At 35.1% G+C, this 20,588-nt stretch overlaps 2 protein-coding genes across 5 annotated transcripts in view; both read left to right on the forward strand.

Moving 5' to 3' along the window:
• cno (adherens junction formation factor afadin) overlaps positions 1 to 20,588 on the forward strand; it is a 379,548-nt gene that overhangs the window by 161,342 nt on the left and 197,618 nt on the right. The window lies entirely within an intron of this gene.
• On the forward strand, positions 8,074 to 9,188 carry LOC108358068 (zinc finger BED domain-containing protein 4-like). The gene is made up of 2 exons (XM_017609204.1): positions 8,074 to 8,696; positions 9,037 to 9,188. Exons 1-2 carry the CDS (start codon positions 8,174 to 8,176, stop codon positions 9,168 to 9,170), a joined length of 657 nt encoding a protein of 218 aa, XP_017464693.1. The 5' UTR covers positions 8,074 to 8,173; the 3' UTR covers positions 9,171 to 9,188.

Here is a 20,588-nt window from a genome sequence, read left to right on the forward strand (position 1 = left end):
GAAGAGGAAAAAATTTATTTCGCTTTGCGAATAACCGTGCTATGAAATGCCGCACAACTGGAGAATTTCAAGAACGGATATAACACTTTCCTTAGGTTATTTAAAGCGGCAAATGACCACCAAACCTTAATCTTAGCAGACAAATGTGCCAATGAAAATCGTAAACGTGAATTGTTGGTGAAAATGTTGGACCAAAAAGTTTCAATAAAATATATAAAAAGTTTGGGCGGGACGCAGTTCGCCGGGTCTGCTTGTATTATACTAAAAATAAATTTTTTTAGAGACTAATTAAAAAATTTACCATTTAGGTGAAACTTTGCAGATTTTTTTTAATTTTTGTACAAAGTTTGATCCAAAACCAGAGATCTACCACATTTTTTTGAAATCTACCACATTTTTTCCAGATTCTACCACACAGAATTTTTTTAAAGTCCGATCACTGAAAATGAGCCGTTCAATGCACAAATTGATTAACTTCATCAATAAAAAGTTGGGAGATGCGATCAAATTACATTATTTTTTTAATAATCCATTTATATTTATATTAATATATGTTAATTAGGGCCTCCAAAATTAATTTAGGTGTTCCTTTGGTTTCCGAGAAATTCGCAAAAATGTGTGGGTCAGCTAGGTTTACGTAGGTTTTAAATTTTCCAAATATATGCTGGAATTAGGTGTCTTTTAAGTGTTCTTCAACGCCACTAAAACTAATTTAGTAGCTCCATTGGTTTCCGCGAAATTCGCAAAAATGTGTTTTTCAGCTAGCTTAGCGCTGTTAACTAAGCTGAACAATCTTTACATTTTTTTTTTTTAATTTTCAAAATACATATATGTATGCAGGAATTAGCACCCCTATTGCGAATTTCGACTGGCAGTAGATAAACGACTATTAAGCGATTATCGATTAACGATGCTATTGCGAGTGTCGCTTAGTCGCTCAATTAGCGACTGTGAATACTTTTTAATCGCTCATCCTTCTATTGCTGTTTTCAGTCGTTGGAGTTTGCGTTTATAAAATTTACGTAAGAAAGTGGTACTATAATGCATAAAAAGTAAGTCAATTGAACTAGAAGTTGTAAAAAATTGTGAACTATACATATGTATGTATGTGTCTGAATTACAGGTCAAAAATTGTAAGCAACAAAAGGCAAGTTGCGCAGTTGGTTGTGCTGATGCAGGGGAGTGAGGACAAATGCAAAGGAATTTCCTGAAAGAGTAGGGGAGGAAGCTCCGCTTCTATTGTGAAAGATATACAATACTTCTTGTGCATATAACTCCGGCTACGCCACCCACACTGTTTATGCGCAGAATCAACAGCAAAGTTAAAAAACTGCATCATTTATTAATTAACTAGTGCTCGGAAATTTGAAATCTTTATTTTATATCAAAGTTTGATTCTTTCACTACACGTGTATGTTAAAGTTTTTAAAATCGGGTCACGCGTTTGGACACAAATACCCAACATCATTGTACAAATAACTAAACCGCACCGTATTTCTTAAACTTCCATAAAGTTTATTAATGACGAAAACAGCTTTTCCTGCAAATCCTGTAAAACCTGAAAACGTGAAGCGTCGGGAATGCAACTTCTATTCATAAAATTCACATACATATGTACATACACTTCATCTTCCAACTCCACGGGATCCGACGAATCTCGCAATTCCCTCCTTGCTTTAGCCAACTCTACTAATCTATTAGCTTCCACATCAACTTCCTTCATCACTAAACCATATATCAACTAAGTCCATTTTTTTAATTTTGTAATAAAAGCAATTACTTTAAAAATGATGTAAATGAACCACTCAAGAAACAAATTTAAACAAACAAACAGCTATTTACAATTCAGTCAACCATTCACAATAGCACAAATTTTTATCGATCAAGTTACACAATAGCAAAATAAAAGATGATCGACTCGATCGACAAATTTCTATTCTACTGCCAGTCGACACTCGCAATAGGGCCCTAGGTGTCTTAGGTGTTCTTCAACGCCACTAAAACTAATTTAGTAGCTTCATTGGTTTCCGAGAAATTCGCAAAAAATACACCTAATTCCTGCATACTGTATTTCGAAAATTAAAAAAAAAATTTAAAGATTGTTCAGCTATGTTAACAGCGCTAAGCTGCTGAAAACACACATTTTTGCGAATTTCTCGGAAACCAATGGAGCTACTAAATTAGTTTTAGTGGCGTTGAGGAACACCTAATTCCTGCATATTTGTATTTCGAAAATTAAAAAAAAAATATTTAAAGATTGTTCAGCTAGGTTAACAGCGCTAAGCTAGCTGAAAAACACATTTTTGCAAATTTCTCGGAAACTAATGGAGCTACTAAATTAGTTTTAGTGGCGTTGAAGAACACCTAAAAGACACCTAATTCTTGCATATATGGATCTCGAAAATTTAAAACAAAAATTTAAAGATTGTTCAGCTAGGTTAACAGCGCTAAGCTAGCTGAAAAACACATTTTTGCGAATTTCTCGGAAAACAGTGGAGCTACTAAATTAGTGGCTGGTTAGTACTAAGTTTAGTGGCGTTGAAGAACACCTAAAAGACACCTAATTCCAGCATATATTTGGAAAATTTAAAACCTAAATTTAACGATAGGTTTACGTAAACCTAGCTGACCCACACATTTTTGCGAATTTCTCGGAAACCAAAGGAACACCGGAATTAATTTTGGAGGCCCTAATTAACACCTAAAAGACACATAATTCCTAGCTAATTTTTATTGATTTTTGGCTACTTGGGTCAGCTAGGTTTATGGACGTGTACTATTGTATGTTATATAAAGCTATTATAAACGTAATAATTTATGACTATACCAAGTGCTTGGACACTTAAATGNACCTAAAAGACACCTAATTCCAGCATATATTTGGAAAATTTAAAACCTAAATTTAACGATAGGTTTACGTAAACCTAGCTGACCCACACATTTTTGCGAATTTCTCGGAAACCAAAGGAACACCGGAATTAATTTTGGAGGCCCTAATTAACACCTAAAAGACACATAATTCCTAGCTAATTTTTATTGATTTTTGGCTACTTGGGTCAGCTAGGTTTATGGACGTGTACTATTGTATGTTATATAAAGCTATTATAAACGTAATAATTTATGACTATACCAAGTGCTTGGACACTTAAATGTAAGATTTTTCAGAAAGTGGAGTTAATCGATGTGTGCACTGAACGGCTCATATAGTAATATAATTATCAGTCGTAAATATAGATAAAGTATTCCAGCGTACGGCAGTTTCATCCACGCTTGCTTTGGCTTTTAAATGTTGTGATGATGTTTGTCAAGTTGGAAAGTGCTTTTCAACATGGCTTCAGTTAAATTTAATTTACTAGTTCAAATATAATTCGATTAAAAACCTGTTCGCTTCCTTAAAAACTACCTTAAATAAGCTACAATTTTAAGCATTTTAACTTTGGAAAAACTACTACAATCGGGAAAATCCTAACGAATAAATTTAAAAATTCGTGAAAAATAGTACCAAATAGTCACTTTAGGCCGCGTGGGTAACTTTCTGGTTAGTTGTATTAAAAAACTGAGTACGCCATTCGCTTTAGCGCCTAATTCTTCATGAGGTTGGATATCGTATTATTCTTTATTGTGCAAGATGATTTTTTTTTTCATATAAGAACCTAAACCTACAGCAAAACAGTCTTATAAATCACGGATTTCGGAGTAGCTCATCCAGTTTTTGCAAGAATGGATTTTTTTTTTCATTTTGCTCTGCTGCCGGAGAAAGGATCTTCTCCTATCCTAACATTTTTAACAAAACTAAGTACTTAAATATTATAATGTTTTTAGTACTCAAAATTAATTAAAATGAGAGGCAACTAAAGACCATATGAGCATTTCCACATAATGGTCAACCAGGGCTGAGAACTAAAATGAACAATCAGGTTTATGGGAGCTATAAGCTATAGTGGTCCGATTTTGACGGTTCCAACAAATGATTAATACAATATAAAAATACACTTGCTTACCAAATTTCAGTCGGATATCTCTCAAACTGAGGGACTAAATTTCGTTCAAACAGACAGACAGATGTGCTTGGCTAAATCGACCCAGCTCGACGTTCTGATCATTTTGGCAAGCTTTTATGTGGGTATATATCTTCTTCTTCTGGTACTTACAAACATTGGACCAAATTTATAATACTAATCCATGTTCCTGAAAGGTATAAATAATGATGGAAAAAGGATACGTTCGCGACCGATACTTAAGCTTATAAATAAAAAACTAATAGAGATATTCCAACGCGCAATTAGTAAGGAGGAAGTACCTTTAATCGCTTTAGAATATTCTGTCCCATTTCGCAGTTGCTTGCATTTTTTCAATATGCAGCCAAAAACGATTTCCATTATTATTTGTACGTTCGCGACCGCATGTGTGTTGCCTACATATTGAAAATTAAAAATCGAAAGATATACCTAGCATAATGCTTTCGAAAAATAATTAATAAAAATTTATGTTTTCCTTGTTTTTTGAACTTCAAAAGCGTAAGAACTATGGATGCCAAAATATAAGGAAAATTTGGATCCCGGTATTTCGAAATATTTTTTAAATAATCCCGGGATCCCGGGATTTATCCCTGGACTCACATTGAGTCATAACCTTTATGAATATGAGTAAAAATTCAATATCTGAAAGCATTGAAACATACCATGAAATAAAACTATTTAAAATTTACGATAAACTGATTGTAAAACTCACATATAGCTAGCTTAAAGTGAAAAGTTGCTAACTTCACTTCTTACGAAAAATCATATTTTGATACAGGAGGAAAGATAATTTAAAAATTCATCGTTTCGAAAAGGATAAAGGTCCCTGTTTTATGTTTTCTCGTTTATATTCAATGAAAGGAAAATTTGCTAAGTCCAAAAAAGCTCCGAAAATTAGATAAGGCCAAAATAGTTCGAAATCTTTTAATAAAGATTGAATCCCTCTGATTCATATGAAGTTTTGCTTTGCTTTAAACAGGCAAAATGTTGTATTCAATGTTTTGCGAAATACTTGAAGAAAATGGCTATAAGAAATTTTTTCCTCTCCTGTAAAATTTTTAAATTGCAACTTTGTACTCAAAGCTAGCGATATTTATTAAATCAGAAAAATTTGAAAGTAAAACATTTTTTAAATTGTATTTAAAACCCCTTGTGATTGAAGAACGTATACATCATAAATAACAATGTAAATATCATGTACTTTTGGAAGTAATGATTAATAAAAAAAAAAAAAAACATTAAAAAAAAATATACAAAAACAATTTCTCTAAACATTTTTATTCTACTATATAAATAAATGGCGAATGGCGATTTTTTTACAATTTTTTTCGCAATTTACTCGAAATGTTGAGGGTGTACGAGTCAAACGGATCTCAGAATCGGATATGTTGGTAGGTGGGTCTGGTTAAAAACACATACCCCTTTTTTGTTCCGGTGTTGTTATTATTACACTTAAAATGTTTTCGTAATAGCAGCAAAGCATTCAAAGCAGAGTCTTCTAATCTTGACCTGAAGTTTTTACATACAAAACCTACTGCTGAAAAACATATTTCGGCCTCAACATTTTTAGGCTGAATGTCAAAAGGTAGTCCATAAACCATTTGAAGATAATGACCCCTATCTCCTCCTTTACAAAATATTTGAACTTCATATACCAGCACGTCGGACAAATTATAAATTTTTCGATTTGAGGAAGTTTTGAGTAGATTGATGTAAAAAATTATCTAACTTTTCCTTAAAACTCTCTATTTCGTTTACATTAGCGATGCTATTAGTAAATTTTTTAAATCTTCAGAAAAGGCTCAGACTGCAATTTAAAATTAAAATTTCAAGCTTTTTATTAATCGCAGTCAAAACGGCATCTTGCAAAAATCATACTTCAAAATTCATAAACAAGTTCTTACTATCAATTCGATATTTAAAATTTTTCGGGATCCTCAAAAACACCGGGATCCCAGGATCCCGAGATTGGTATCCCTAGTACGAACGTACGGTTCGCGACCTTTGAAAATGCCCATATACACATACTTTATTTTATGTGGTGCTGCTTTCCTGAAGTATGTACCGCATTAATGTTATTTGTTCCGATTCCTGTGCGTACAGCTGAACGATCATTTTCGAAACTAAAATTAATAAAAACCTATTTGAGCAACTCTGGGTAGGGACACGATATCGAACCGAAAGTATCGATATGGTACTCATTTAAAGTATCGCTTTAAAAATATCGGGTATCCATTAATATCGGAGTAAAAAGATTCGATATAGAGTCCGACCGATTAATCGGCATCGGCAAGTATCGGCACAAAATTTAGCATCGGCATCGGCACTTTTTTGCCGATTCTTTTCCGATTATTTGAAATTGCTTTTCATATGGACTTTATACTTTATTTCAGTTGAATTCCCTTTATCTTGTCTCAAAAATGTTTCATTTGAATTGTCCTGTAAAAGTTGTGTTTCTTTCTCACATTTTGTTCTGATTATTCTCTTTTGTTTTTCGTATGTATATGTTGACGTTTGATTTTTCAATAGAAATTGGCCATAAATTCGCGCTTTTTGTAATTCCTGGTAAGCAAGTGCAATTTGTTATCAGTTAAATCTTACAAACTTTTATTTTATGGGAATAATGGCTCAGGCAAACCCTATTTGGAAGTTTTTCCAAAGAAATTCGAGCACAGCAAAGTGTGAAATATGTTCAAAGGCAATATCTCTTGGTAACGTAAATAAGAGGCGACAAACAACAGCCAACATCAAAAAACATTTGCAGACAGCTCACAAAAATGAGTGGAAAATTTACCTTAAAGAGCTGGATGAATTTTTAGCAGGAGTGAAAAAGAAAAANAAACCCTATTTGGAAGTTTTTCCAAAGAAATTCGAGCACAGCAAAGTGTGAAATATGTTCAAAGGCAATATCTCTTGGTAACGTAAATAAGAGGCGACAAACAACAGCCAACATCAAAAAACATTTGCAGACAGCTCACAAAAATGAGTGGAAAATTTACCTTAAAGAGCAGGATGAATTTTTAGCAGGAGTGAAAAAGCAAAAAAAGACGGATCCAACTTCCAGCACACTCCAAGAAACGCTGCCGAGCTTACTCCAGAGGAAAAGTGGATATTGTTACCCAGACGATCATCCAGTGACCTTGCGAATCGACAAAACCATAATGGATTTAATTATTGTCGATATGCTGCCCTACAATATAGTTGAAGGTAATGCGTTTAATAGGTTAAACATTTGTGATCCAAGCGGCGATAGCAGATATCGCAAAAAGAGCGAAAAGTTTTTCCGGACTACGTTGATGCCAGCAACCTACGATAAGATAAAGCACAAAGTTACTTATCTCATAGCAAATGCGGAATGGATCAGTTTCACAACTGATATCTGGAGCAACTCCACCAAATCATGCTCCTTGCTCAGTTTTACAGCACATTTCATAGAAGGGCCTCGTAGGCTAAAAGTTATTTTGGCAGCTAGCGTTCTGGAAACTGATCATACCGCTCAAAATATTTTTGCTGATTTAAACAAAGTTATAGAAGAATACAACATTCGGTCAAAAATTCATTTGGCGGTAACTGACAATGCTGCAAATATGAGAGCAGCAATGAAGTTGGGTAATATTAAATGGTTTGGGTGTACGGCACATAATTTGCAACTTGTGATTCTGGACGCAATTTATAACCGGAAAGATATTCAAGATATATCACACAAATGCCGAAAAATTGTGGGACATTTTAAGAGAAGTGAGCAGGCATGTCGCTACTTAAAAAAATGCCAAGAAACGCTTGGTTTGCCTAATCATTCACTAATACAAGATGTTGTTTGCAGATGGAATAGTACATATTTGATGTTAAGTAGATTATACGAGCAGAAGGCTGCCATTAATTTATATATAGCAGAACGTGGTTCTATAGAAATATTGTCTGTTAGTGAATGGGCGGATATATCTAATGTAATATCAGTATTAAAGCCGTTTTACCAAGCAACTCTTNACCGGAAAAATATTCAAGATATATCACACAAATGCCGAAAAATTGTGGGACATTTTAAGAGAAGTGAGCAGGCATGTCGCTACTTAAAAAAATGCCAAGAAACTCTTAGTTTGCCTAATCATTCACTAATACAAGATGTTGTTTGCAGATGGAATAGTACATATTTGATGTTAAGTAGATTATACGAGCAGAAGGCTGCCATTAATTTATATATAGCAGAACGTGGTTCTATAGAAATATTGTCTGTTAGTGAATGGGCGGATATATCTAATGTAATATCAGTATTAAAGCCGTTTTACCGAGCAACTCTTGATCTGTCTTATGAGTCTACGTGTGCATCTGTCATAATACCTTTAATTTCCATGATTCAAATTAAGCTCGAATCTAATGATAACGACGGTGCTGAAATTGCGATGCTAAAGGTAAATTTAAAAACGTCTTTATCGCGGCGATTCGAATTTATTAAGACAAATACAGAGTTGCTTATTTCCACACTACTTGACCCGCGTTTTAAACAAAAATATTTCTCAACCGCAGAAACTCGTAGATGTGAAACTCTATTGAAAGAACAAATAAATACAAATGATGATTCGTTGGAAGTTTTACCAGCTGTTTCTCCCATTCGCTCCTCTGAAACATTTCACACTAACAATCTTTGGGAATCTCACGATTCTGATATATTATCTCAAGGTATTCAAGAGAAACAAGGTATATCACAATTANTCTAATGATAACGACGGTGCTGAAATTGCGATGCTAAAGGTAAATTTAAAAACGTCTTTATCGCGGCGATTCGAATTTATTAAGACAAATACAGAGTTGCTTATTTCCACACTACTTGACCCGCGTTTTAAACAAAAATATTTCTCAACCGCAGAAACTCGTAGATGTGAAACTCTATTGAAAGAACAAATAAATACAAATGATGATTCGTTGGAAGTTTTACCAGCTGTTTCTCCCACTCGCTCCTCTGAAACAATTCACACTAACAATCTTTGGGAATCTCACGATTCTGATATATTATCTCAAGGTATTGAAGTGAAAGAAGGTATATCACAATTAAAAAAACAGCTTGATTCCTATCTTAATGAGCAACGTATTCCTCGGGATAGTAATATTTTTGAATATTGGCATCAGAGTCCATATTTTCTCTTGAAAAAATAGCAACCAAATATCTGTCAGCTCCGGCGTCAAGCGTTGCGAGTGAACAGCTTTTCAGTAAGGGTCTCCGAAATATCCCAAAAAAAATCAAATATACAAACAGAAATATACAAAAGAGTTTTCAGATTGAAAAATTTGGATTTTCATGGATTCTATGCCATTTCTACGAAAAGTATTTTTTTCCCCATACAAAATACATGGGAAACTTTGAGCGCTTTGAGCAACCTCTAAATATATTTTGATTTTAAAATAAAAAAACACGGGTATACTTTTTTTCGGTATAGAACAATCCTAGGGGATGAGAGCATTAAATTTCCGATTTTACTTTTCTCCCATACATTTTTGGACCACCCTAATGTACATGCCTAGCATTTAGGTTCTTATGCATTGAGTGCAAAAGCGTGTATTTGAGTACAAACCGAAATGAAATTTTATGTTCCTATTTCTTGCTAAGCACTATAAAAAAGGGTTTTATGTAATGTACATAAATGTGATATATGTACATAATAATCTCACCCACATGTGTATGTAATATTGCATAACAAGCCAATTAATTCAATTATTTGTTTCTTTTGTTTTGTTAACTACGTTAAATAAACTGTTTTTATGAATTAATACATTTGTTTGTAATTTTTTACGGAATCGGCATCGGCCGATTCTTTCCCCATAAGCCGATTAATCGGCATCGGCATCGGTACCTGAAAAAAAACTGGAATCGGTCGGATTCTAATTCGATATTCTAAATGTCGATACCAAAATCCAAAAAAAGTATCTGAATATAGGTCTCGTATGTAGGTCGCTGTGATGTAGTGGTTAGAAGTGTGTAAACTCCCGAATATATTTCTGCCATGAAAAACAGCTTCTCATAAAAATACAATCGTCGTTCAGAGTCGACGTACGACTATAGGAACCCCCTTTGTGGCACAACTTCAAGGCGCACGCGACAAATCGGAAGAGAAGCAAGGCCAAACACTAACATATTGAGAAAGCGCCTATATATTATTAGGTGTGTTCAGAAATGCATTAAGACAAAGCACCAGACTCTGTTATTTCTAAACTAAGTTCCAATTCGTGGATTCAAATCCCGCCACATGCAATCCTAAATATAGTACAAATTTCTTTACTGGGTCCCGGGGCATTGTGGTGGAATGAGGAAGCGGACGAATGTGCTAGGAAGGGATCTGAGATGGGGCTCGGGGAAGCGATCCAAACCGTGAAACCTCCCCTGCGATTTCTGTCTTCAGAAGTCGAGAGACTGACTAGGGCAGCTACCAACAGTAGGTGGGAAAATCTGCACACCTACAGGGTATCGCGATCGCTCTGGCCACGGCTCGATGGACGAAGAACAAGGAGTCTATTAAGGCTTTCAAAGTCAAACGTTAGGTTTCTCACAGGAATACTAATGGGACGCTGGACCATTGACCACATGGCTGCCGGGTTCGGAGTCCCGCATAACGATTTCTGTAAAAGCTGCAGGGATGAGGAGAAGTTAGAATCCGTCCAGCACTTCCTTTCCGAGTTTCCAGTACTTCGAGGGAAACGACTCAAGCTTCTTGGTGACCATTTCTTCGAGAACCTGGATATCTTGAGAAAAGCTCCTCTGGAAGGACTGCGGGGATTCGTCAAAAAATCCAAATGGTTCGAAGACATGTAGGGATGGGCTTGGCGTAACCCCCCATGGGCATTACAATGGGCCTTCGCCGCTTTCAAGTGAACTCTTTGCAGAGCTTCCCTTTTTACCTAACCTAACCTAGTACAAATGTATACTCTTCAAAGCACAATTTATATCGGGAAGTAATGTTAATCACATTAATCTTCTAATGTGAGTTTATGACTTTCGGTACGATACTAGGGTTCTGGTACTCGAAATAAAAAACATCGGTATCGAAGGCCAAAAGTATCGATATGCCATCGTATCGTATCGAAATTCGTGTCCCTATTTATGGGGCAAGACAGGCTACATAACCTGGGTATTCTGTCTATTGAAAATTTTATGGCTCTATCCCTGCAAAAATCGCGACTACTCCGTGCATGCATGTGAAGAGTACTCCCTAAGGGCCAAGGAGTACTCCAAAAGGAGTATACTCCATCTCTGCATTACATCAGAGTACCACAAAACTACTCCAACATATTAACAATGGCATTGTTGTTATATTTTTTCGTTTGTACACGCTTTTGTTCTTCACTTCACAAATGCTTTTTCGCAATTAATAAAAACCAAAAACAAAAATAAAAAACTAATTGTTGCCTCTGAAGTCATTCGAACCCAAACATGCAGGAAGCAAACAAATAACAGCCAGCATCTCTACACGTTCAGCTACAGCCAGACATGGAAATGTGCTTTCAAATGCTCAACTTCAATCACATTTCGTTAAAACACGAGCAGCGATCGGGTAACAATAAGCTGGTGCCTGCAAAAATCGTTGGACCATGTAATCCATTTGTGGTATATTGCAGTACTTACAAAAGTGTTCCTCTGTCATGTTGTATCGGATTAACTCGTGTCTTACGCCAGCTTATTGTTTGTTACCCGATCACTGCTCGTGTGTGTGATTGAAGTTGAGCATTTGAAAGCACATTTGCATGTCTGGCTGTAGCTGAACGTGTAGAGATGCTGGCTGTTATTTGTTTGCTCCCAGCATGTTTGGATTCGAATGCCGTCAGAGGCAACATGTAATTTTTTATTTTTGTTTTTGGTTTTTATTAATTGCGAAAAAGCATCTGTGAAGTGAAGAACAAAAGCGTGTACAAACGAAAAAATATAACAACAATGCCATTGTTAATATGTTGGAGTAGTTTTGTGCTACTCTGATGTAATGCAGAGATGGAGTATATGGTCCTGCCGTAGGACATCGCAATGTTAATTGGACCATATTTTTTATATGAATTGGTACTTAGGGAGTACTCTTCACATGTATGCATGGAGTAGCCGCGATTTTTGCAGGGTGCAGAGACACGAGTTGGTCCACTACAGCATGACAGAGGAACACTTTTGTAAGTACTACAATACACCGCAAATAGATTACATGGTCAAACGATTTTTGCAGGGATCTTCAAACTTTGGTGATGTTATAGATTCTTTTGCGGAACAGAAATCTCGGAGAAAAGAAATGTTATTAATAAATATCTTATCAAAATTAAATTGTTATTTCATTATAAATTTGTATGTACATACATATAAACCCATGTTCTTGAAAATAAATATTATTAGATATTTAATTAAAATGCACATTATTGTTAATAGTGTTGGGTAACTACTTAAGTGGTTTATTAAAATTAAATTACAACATGACGATTTTTACTAGGAGGCAGGGAAGCCAACTCGTAGGAATTCCTCGATTTGCGGGGAATCGGGGAATGGATGGGGATAAACTGTTTTTTGTGAGGAATTAGGTGTAAATAATTTTTATTTTTTGCTTCACCAATTTCATAATGATTTAAAAAAAATTTTAGTTGAAATGTCTCACCCGTCACCTTGGAATGAGCCGTATGCAGTTTTGTAGCTCGTTCAATTCTTGTATAATAAAGTTTCAAATGGCTAAAAATTACCGATGAGTTTTTTAAATCTGCTTTGTAGCATTTGCTTTCATATAACGAATAAACACAAGACCTTCTCCAAAAAAAAATTTTAATACGACAGTTTTCAGGTACTTGACCCTGGCACTTTTTATACTAGAATTTAGTGGGCTACAAAAATGCATCCTCAAAATTTTTCTAGAAAATCGAATTAAAAAGCTCGAAATTTTAACGAAAGTTTGTTGCATTTTTTAACGTTTGAAACTTGGATTTAAACGGGTTTTGTTAAAGAATTAACTATATTTTTATAAAAATAACTCAAATTAAATAACAAAAAAAAAATAATATGTAATTTTATTTAAATATTATATGAGCATTGTTAACAAACTTAATAAAAGTTTGGTTTGGTTTATGAATACATAGATACATTATATCTACATATTTAAAAATAATGCATAACTTTTTTTTTTAAATAAGGAGATATACTATATGGGTGTATCGGAGATATAATTTCATTGTCGAAATCGGGGAGTTCTCAAAAATGAGTTGGCATTCCTGCTGGGAGGGCCCCATCCAAAAAATTTGCCACGGGCCTCGGATGATATAGTTACGCCACTGATACGGTTTTTTTATTTAAAAAATTAAGAAAAAGGCAGTAGAATCTTGCTGCTTGTGTTAAAGCATACACAATGCAGTTGCGATGTTTTCCATACCGAAGGATGCAGACCTAAGCCGTAGATGGAGGTATGCAACACCGCTTTTTCTGCTGCAAGCAGAGTATGTGCTTACAATTTCAGAGACGATGACACAAAATGGTTGGACATAGAGATGATATTCCTGATAAATCGTCCACTGAGCAAAAAGAATTGGCATTGACTTAATCGATTTTAACTACCCTGATCCATCAGCAACCGATATCGACGGTTTATTTTTCAAGATATATTTTGCATAAACTAAATTTAAAAAAATATGAAGTTAGTAACGGCAAAATTGGACGTGGATAGGCCTAACTGGAGGACCTGGATGCAAAACCCAAATAGCTTTTTTGAAAAAATTGAGAAATTGGATAAAACTTACATGTTTGCTGGTGTACAAAATGTTTGTGATTGGTTGGTGTCGTAAGAGTAGGGATGTAGATTTCATTCATTTTAGAATAAAACACTTTAATAGAATATTGAAACAAAATGAACTAAAACAAAGACTAATGCGAAATAAAAAAATTCTAAAAACTGTTTCTGAGTAAGCAAAGCTCTTCATTTTAGCTGATCTTTATTTTTTCTTGTTAACATGGTTTGGGATATTTTTACCTTGTTATCTCACTAAGGGTTAATACCAGAAATGAGAGAAAAAATAGTAACAAAATCAAATTTTGCTTTCAAATACATATGAAGGCGTCAGTTTACCTGGTACACTTTATAATATCTCACTATGGGACCATGACAAATGTTGAAAAAGCAACAACAACAACGTTTTTGTCAAAATTGTGTATAAAAAGTTCCGCAGGGAGCTATGAAAAATAAAAAATTTGCTTGGAATTACACGTAGAATCATTCTGTGCTATACGCGCATAGTCGAAAAAATCCCATACAACTTCACCTGCTCTAATGTGTACATACATATCGAGCCCTTTTTGCGATTGTATCGTAAGAGAGAATTTATCGAATTTTTTTTTGTTGCACTTAGGTTATAAAGACTAGTTATACATCTTCCTGCAAGTCATAGAGTTTGAATATGTACCGTTACGAAGAAACAGCAAAGTGAATTTTATCGTTTGCTTTTTATATACTTTTACTTACCCGCAATTTTACCGTAAAAGCATAAACAGACGGCAGGGTTGATCCGGATCAACTCGGAAATTAACTCGAACGTAATCCGGATCAACGCTGCCGTCTGTTTAAGCTTTAAGCGACACTGTGAGTATAGAACTGTATTGTGGATAGTTTTAACCAAAGTTTCCTCAAAATTTGCTATAATTGAATGCTTAAAAAGCAGCTACATACCCTCATAAAAATAAAGTGCATTCTTCCATTATTCAACTGCAGCTGCAATCACTAAGTCCAGCGTGGCTTGTCTTGCGGGATCTTTTTTGAAACTCTTTCTTTCTCATGGGTTTATAAGATTTTAAGGTGTATGTGGAGGATAAGCAACAAAAGATAAACATACAGATAAACTTTGGATGATAATTTTGAAAATCAAAGAAGTACCTTTTAACAAACGGACTGCTTCATTTAAAATCTTACTAACAGCGTTGTTTACATTAAAAAAAAAAACAGGAAAACCCGGTTTGAATTNTAACAAACGGACTGCTTCATTTAAAATCTTACTAACAGCGTTGTTTACATTAAAAAAAAACAGGAAAACCCGGTTTGAATTAAAAAAAAAAAAAACAAAAAAAAAAGATTTCATTGCTGTCATGGAATCCAAATTCTGTCGGAATTGGATTTGAAAACGACAAAAAAATTATTTTAATGTCATGAAATTCAGTGTTATCGGAATTAGTGTCGTTTTTAGGTGTCACAGTTTTTATTCCTTGCAGTTGGACATTTTGTAAAAACGTAAATGGAGGTTTGTTTTATAAAAGCAAATATTAATGTATTCATATTTTATTCATGACTAGGAGAAATCATAAAAATGCAACGAAAGACTGCATTCTTCCAATAAAAGAAATGCTACAACTGCCTATGTCATTTTAGGCTCACCTATTTTTGTTTAAACTATTGAAAACAATTCAATTTTATAAAATATTGCCAAAAAAATGTACGCTAAAACTGCCGGCAAACACACAAATATGCAAAACAGTTGATTCGAGCACCGGTTATGTTTACATTCGAAAAGAGCAAAACCAATACGGTTTTATGACACCAAATCGATACCTGAGTGGAAGATCGACCTATCTCGGCAGCTAGTTCGAAAACGCCCTATCTCAGAAAACTTTTCAAGAATGCCCTAGTTCAGAATTTGATTGAAAAACGCCCTATTTCAGAATTTGATTAAAAACCGCTCTATCTCAGACGAACGTCGTATCTCAGCTGCCGATTGAAAAACGTCCTATCTCATCACATTTTCAGTGTAATTTCAGCTGAGAATGTGATGTGCGGTGGACTCGTAGACCCTCAAAATTTCGAGTGCATTCCGAAAATTGCGAATATTCTGCAATTTTTTCACAATTTTCGCAATTAACTCCAAATTTAGGTGGTGTACGAGTCGGTAGGTCTTCTTTATTGGCGCTGTAACCGCCTAGGTGATTTTGGCCGCGTCCAAAACAGCACTCCAGTCATTTCTCTTATGTGCCAAGTGGAGCCAGGTCCTTTTCCACCTGCTCTTTTCAACGCATAGGAGCCCTTCCTTTTGAATACTTGCAGAACAGGAGCGTTTTTGTCCATTCGAACGACATGACGTAGCCAGCGGAGCCGCTGAATTTTAATTCGCTGAACGATGTCTATATCGCTGTAAAGCTCATACAGCGCATCGTTAAATCGTGTGCGGTACTCGCCAACGCGTTAAGGCCCGTAAATCTTCCGAAAATCTTTCTCTCGAATACTCCAAGAGCATTCTACATGCCTCCGCGCCATACACCACCACAGGCATGATGAGTGATTTATAGATTGTGAATTTTGTACGACGAGAGAGGACTTTACTTATCAATTGTCTACTGAGTCCAAAGTAGCACTTGTTGGCAAGACTGATTCTCACGGTAGCAAACTCCTAAAAATTTTAGCTGTAAACAATGAATTAAATTACAGTTTTAATATATCTTGTATTATTTTTTTAGGTTTATAAAACGTTCCCGAAATAACTTTTCCTACTTCACCATTAAGCACTTTTCGCGATAAATTAAAAAATAAGTAATTCCTTACATTTGTACATGCATATGTGTATGTGCATGAATGTACAAATCGCACACCGTCTTCAAAAGAGTCAGAACTCAAGATTTGGTGTTTTTGAGATTATGCACTAAAAAGGTCCACAGAGATTTCATTTACCTTTCCGTAAAAGCTGGAGCAAATTTTTGCTATAATTTGTTTCAAAAAAACACCCAAGGTAAAATCGCCCTTGCCCATATGATTATCATGTGCTAAGAAATAGTTTTTCGCATTTTCTGACAAACGTATTATTTTGAGATGTGACTTTTAAAGACGGTGTGCGAAATATTCAAAAACGCTATTTTGGTATCTGGTGATAAATTAAGAAGTCAGGTTTGGAGTAAAACAGGGACAAGAATTAGCCAAAATAGCAACCCTTACCGTTTATGTGTAATGAAGAAGAAGAATCAACATCAGTTATACGCTTAATTTAATTTTCTGCTGTTCAACTTCAACAAACGATTTCCATAAACTTTTCTACTCTAATTGAATTATTGCTCTCTGTTGGAACTTGTATGTAAACGAGCGTCAATGATTGTTAAAGTACCGACTGGCAAAACTTTTGAATTCATAACGTAGTCAATCGCACTACAAGGTGTTGCTTGTCCGGCAGAAAAGGTAAGAAGAAGAAGGACTGGAGGTCTTCTGTTGCAACATTAGCATTCAAAATTACAGACGTGGTACTCATTAAGCGCAAAGGCAAATTTGCAAGGCGATAATGAGCAGCAGCGCACAGTGGTACATTTTTTATGAGGTTGCGGAATTTATTGATAACTGGAGTTCAGTCTAATTTAGTATGTTTTATCTTATAATAATAGAAAGAAGGCCTTCATTATATGTAGTTAAATAAGTTTCCTAAAACTTTCGACCCCGCATTTTTTCCAGTGACCTAAAGACTTTAGTTTGACTTTTAAATTTGTTTTCTTCAATATAGAAGTATCTGGACATTACTTTGTTTTATATGGAATTTGACCTTTTTTTTCGAATTTTTTCCATGATTATGAAGATCTGCTAAATGCGTTTTCGTTCACAGTTCTATCATTTTTGCCATAATTATTAAGAAAAAAATATTTTAAGGTTTATCGTCCTGAGCCAAAAACAGAATTTTTAACCATTGTTGATCATACACCACGGTATAGTTAGTGCTCGTCCGATAGCACCATGTACTCGATGCCTGTACATATTATTAAAAGTATCCTCACAATATAGCTAAAAAATACTCGATTATACTTGTACTCAAAAGGGCTGGGGCAAATAGTTCAATGACCGATAATAATACAAAAGCGTACCTACAATGGTGAAATGCCGTTTCTTTCTTGTGAAATTATAGTTCCTGACTTAGAAAACAGTCGTTCGCAAGGAACCGCCAATGCGACAACTCAAAATAAACTTTGTTCAGGCTTACAAAGAGCTTTAAAATGACCTTTCATGTCCTCCTATTTTTAAATTGGATTACTTAAAAGTGTACCTTAAGTAATTGGAAAGCTCATCAAAATGAATTCTCGATGATGCTTCCAAAACCAGACTTTTTCCACATCCTCCTCTGACTCTCTACTATTTTTTTTCTCCATTTTTATGTGCTATTTTAGTCTTAGCCCTAGCACAAGCGAGTGGTTCACCCGGCGAATCGTTTTTGCAAAACATACATTACTACATTTTTAAGCTGTGGTAACACAGCATTTTCACAAGTTTTGCAATGAAGTTAATAATTCAACATTATACCCGATATCCACTAGGAATGTCAATTCCGGGATGCTGGGTAGGGACGTTCCGATACCATGAAAGTATCGATACCTACTCAACTGAGCTTACTCAAATCGCTATTTCGATACTACTTATATGAGTAAGCCGAATGTATCGATACCTACTTATATCGATAATTTTTCATCCTTTTATATGCAACAAACTGAAATTAATTTTCAGGCGTTATCTGTGATGTACCTTATGCGACACCTGAGGGGAAGAGCGACCTATCTCGGCAGCCAATTCGAAAATGCCCTGTCTCAGAAAACTTTTCAGAAGCGCCCTTATTCGGAATTTGATTGAGAAACGTCCTATTTCAGAAAACTTTTCAAGAACATCCTATTTCAGAATTCAATCAATCAATCAAAAATGCCTTATCTGAGCTGCCGATTCAAAACGCCCTATCTCAAATATTTTCAATATATTTGCAGTAGAGGTATAGATATATATCGTCGGTTAAAGTGCAAAACCGCGCTTCAACAAAATGCAAAACCGCGTATCAGCAAAATGCAAAACCACGTATGAGAAGTTGTAGAAATTATTTTCTAGAGCGTAAAAGCACTCATATTTCAAAATGGCTATTTTTATAAAGCTATCGCATTTCTAGCTAGTATATTTCAGGACGAATGGATACAGATTGAGACAAGAGCTTGTGTGAGCAAATCCAATTTTTGGCAACCAATGTCAGTTACGCGGTTTTGCAGAATGACGATACGCGGTTTTGTACTTTAAACGACGATATATTTGTTCATTAGCAACACGTTTTCGCGGTTCCATTGCGTAAAGCAATTATTTTTCATAAAATCGAAGCAATTATTTTCCATAGAAAAAATATAGCCGGCAAGATATGGCACTTGATCAAATCTNCCATTGCGTAAAGCAATTATTTTTCATAAAATCGAAGCAATTATTTTCCATAGAAAAAATATAGCCGGCAAGATATGGCACTTGCTCAAATCGATTCGATACAAGTACTTTTCTTTCGATACCAAGTAGGTATCGAAACAACGATTCGAGTAAAAAAAGTATTTGGTATCGAAACAAAAGTATCGAGTACATACTCGTATTTACTTGTATCGGAACATCCCTAATGCTGGGATCTCAGACTTTTTAAGATCTCGAAAATCCCGGGATTCTTGGCAAACCCCGGGATTTGTAATTTGCACTGGACTTGTAATTTGCACTGATGGCAATAACAGAAACTCCTTTTCTTGGCCAGTATTGGCTATATATGTTTTTATACCCGAGCGCACTTGTCCACAAGGGTATATTAATTTTGTTCACATAACGATTGTTTGTAACAGCCAAAACGAATCGAGATAGATATAGACAAATGTATACATAAATGCTCAGAATGAATAGAGAAGTCGATTAAGCCATGTCTGTCTGTCCGTCCGTCCGTGGACACGATAATTCGAGCAAAAATTGAGATATCTCAACGAAATTTGGTATGAAGGTTTCCATTTATCCAAGGTAGGTTGGTATTGAAAATGGGCGAAATCGGACTGTAACCACGCCCACTTCCCATATAACGGTAATTTTCAGAAATACGAAAACTGCGAAATTTCAGTAACTACTGGAGATTATTCACTCAAAATTGATATTTACAATAAGTTTTAGACGAAAAATAAGAATATTCCGGCAGGTTCTGCAATTCACTTCCGAGTGAATTTGAGGTAAGTGCGCTTTGAATTCAAGTTGGTAGGGGTTGAAATTCACTCGGAAGTGAATTGCAGAACCTGCCCTATTATAAATTTTTGGAAAATGGGCGTAGCCACGCCCACTTATGGTTACATGTGTATATCTAAGGAACCGCTGCACCAATTTCTTCCAAACTTGGCACAACATACCAAATGGACGAAAATTTTTAAAATCGGACAATAACTACGCCCACATCCCATATAAATTTAGTTTGTAGAAATACGAAATCTTCGATTAATCAGTAAATATTGAGCTAATTTATTCAAAATTGATGCTTGTAACAATTCTTAACCAAGAAATACGTTTGTGATAAAATTTTGGAAAATGGGCGTGGCACCGCCCACTTATGATCACATATATGTATCTCGGTAATCGTTCAACCAATTTGTACCAACCTCGGTATGGTTATTGTGCTTTCCACATAAAAGCAAGACGTTGAAAATGACGGTAAATATCAGAAGTTCTTGAAACTTCTGAAATGATTAGAGAAGAAGTATGGGTACAAAATTAATGAGGAAGTCCTGCAAAAGGTAAACATATTCAAGTTTCTGGTGCAGAAGGGCTGGTAAATATTGAAAATATCATTTTAAAATTTTAT

The sequence above is a fragment of the Rhagoletis zephyria genome, unplaced genomic scaffold (genome assembly GCF_001687245.7).
Source record: "Rhagoletis zephyria isolate East Lansing unplaced genomic scaffold, Rhagoletis_zephyria_1.1 Rzeph_scaffold_00199, whole genome shotgun sequence".
NCBI lineage: Eukaryota > Metazoa > Arthropoda > Insecta > Diptera > Tephritidae > Rhagoletis > Rhagoletis zephyria.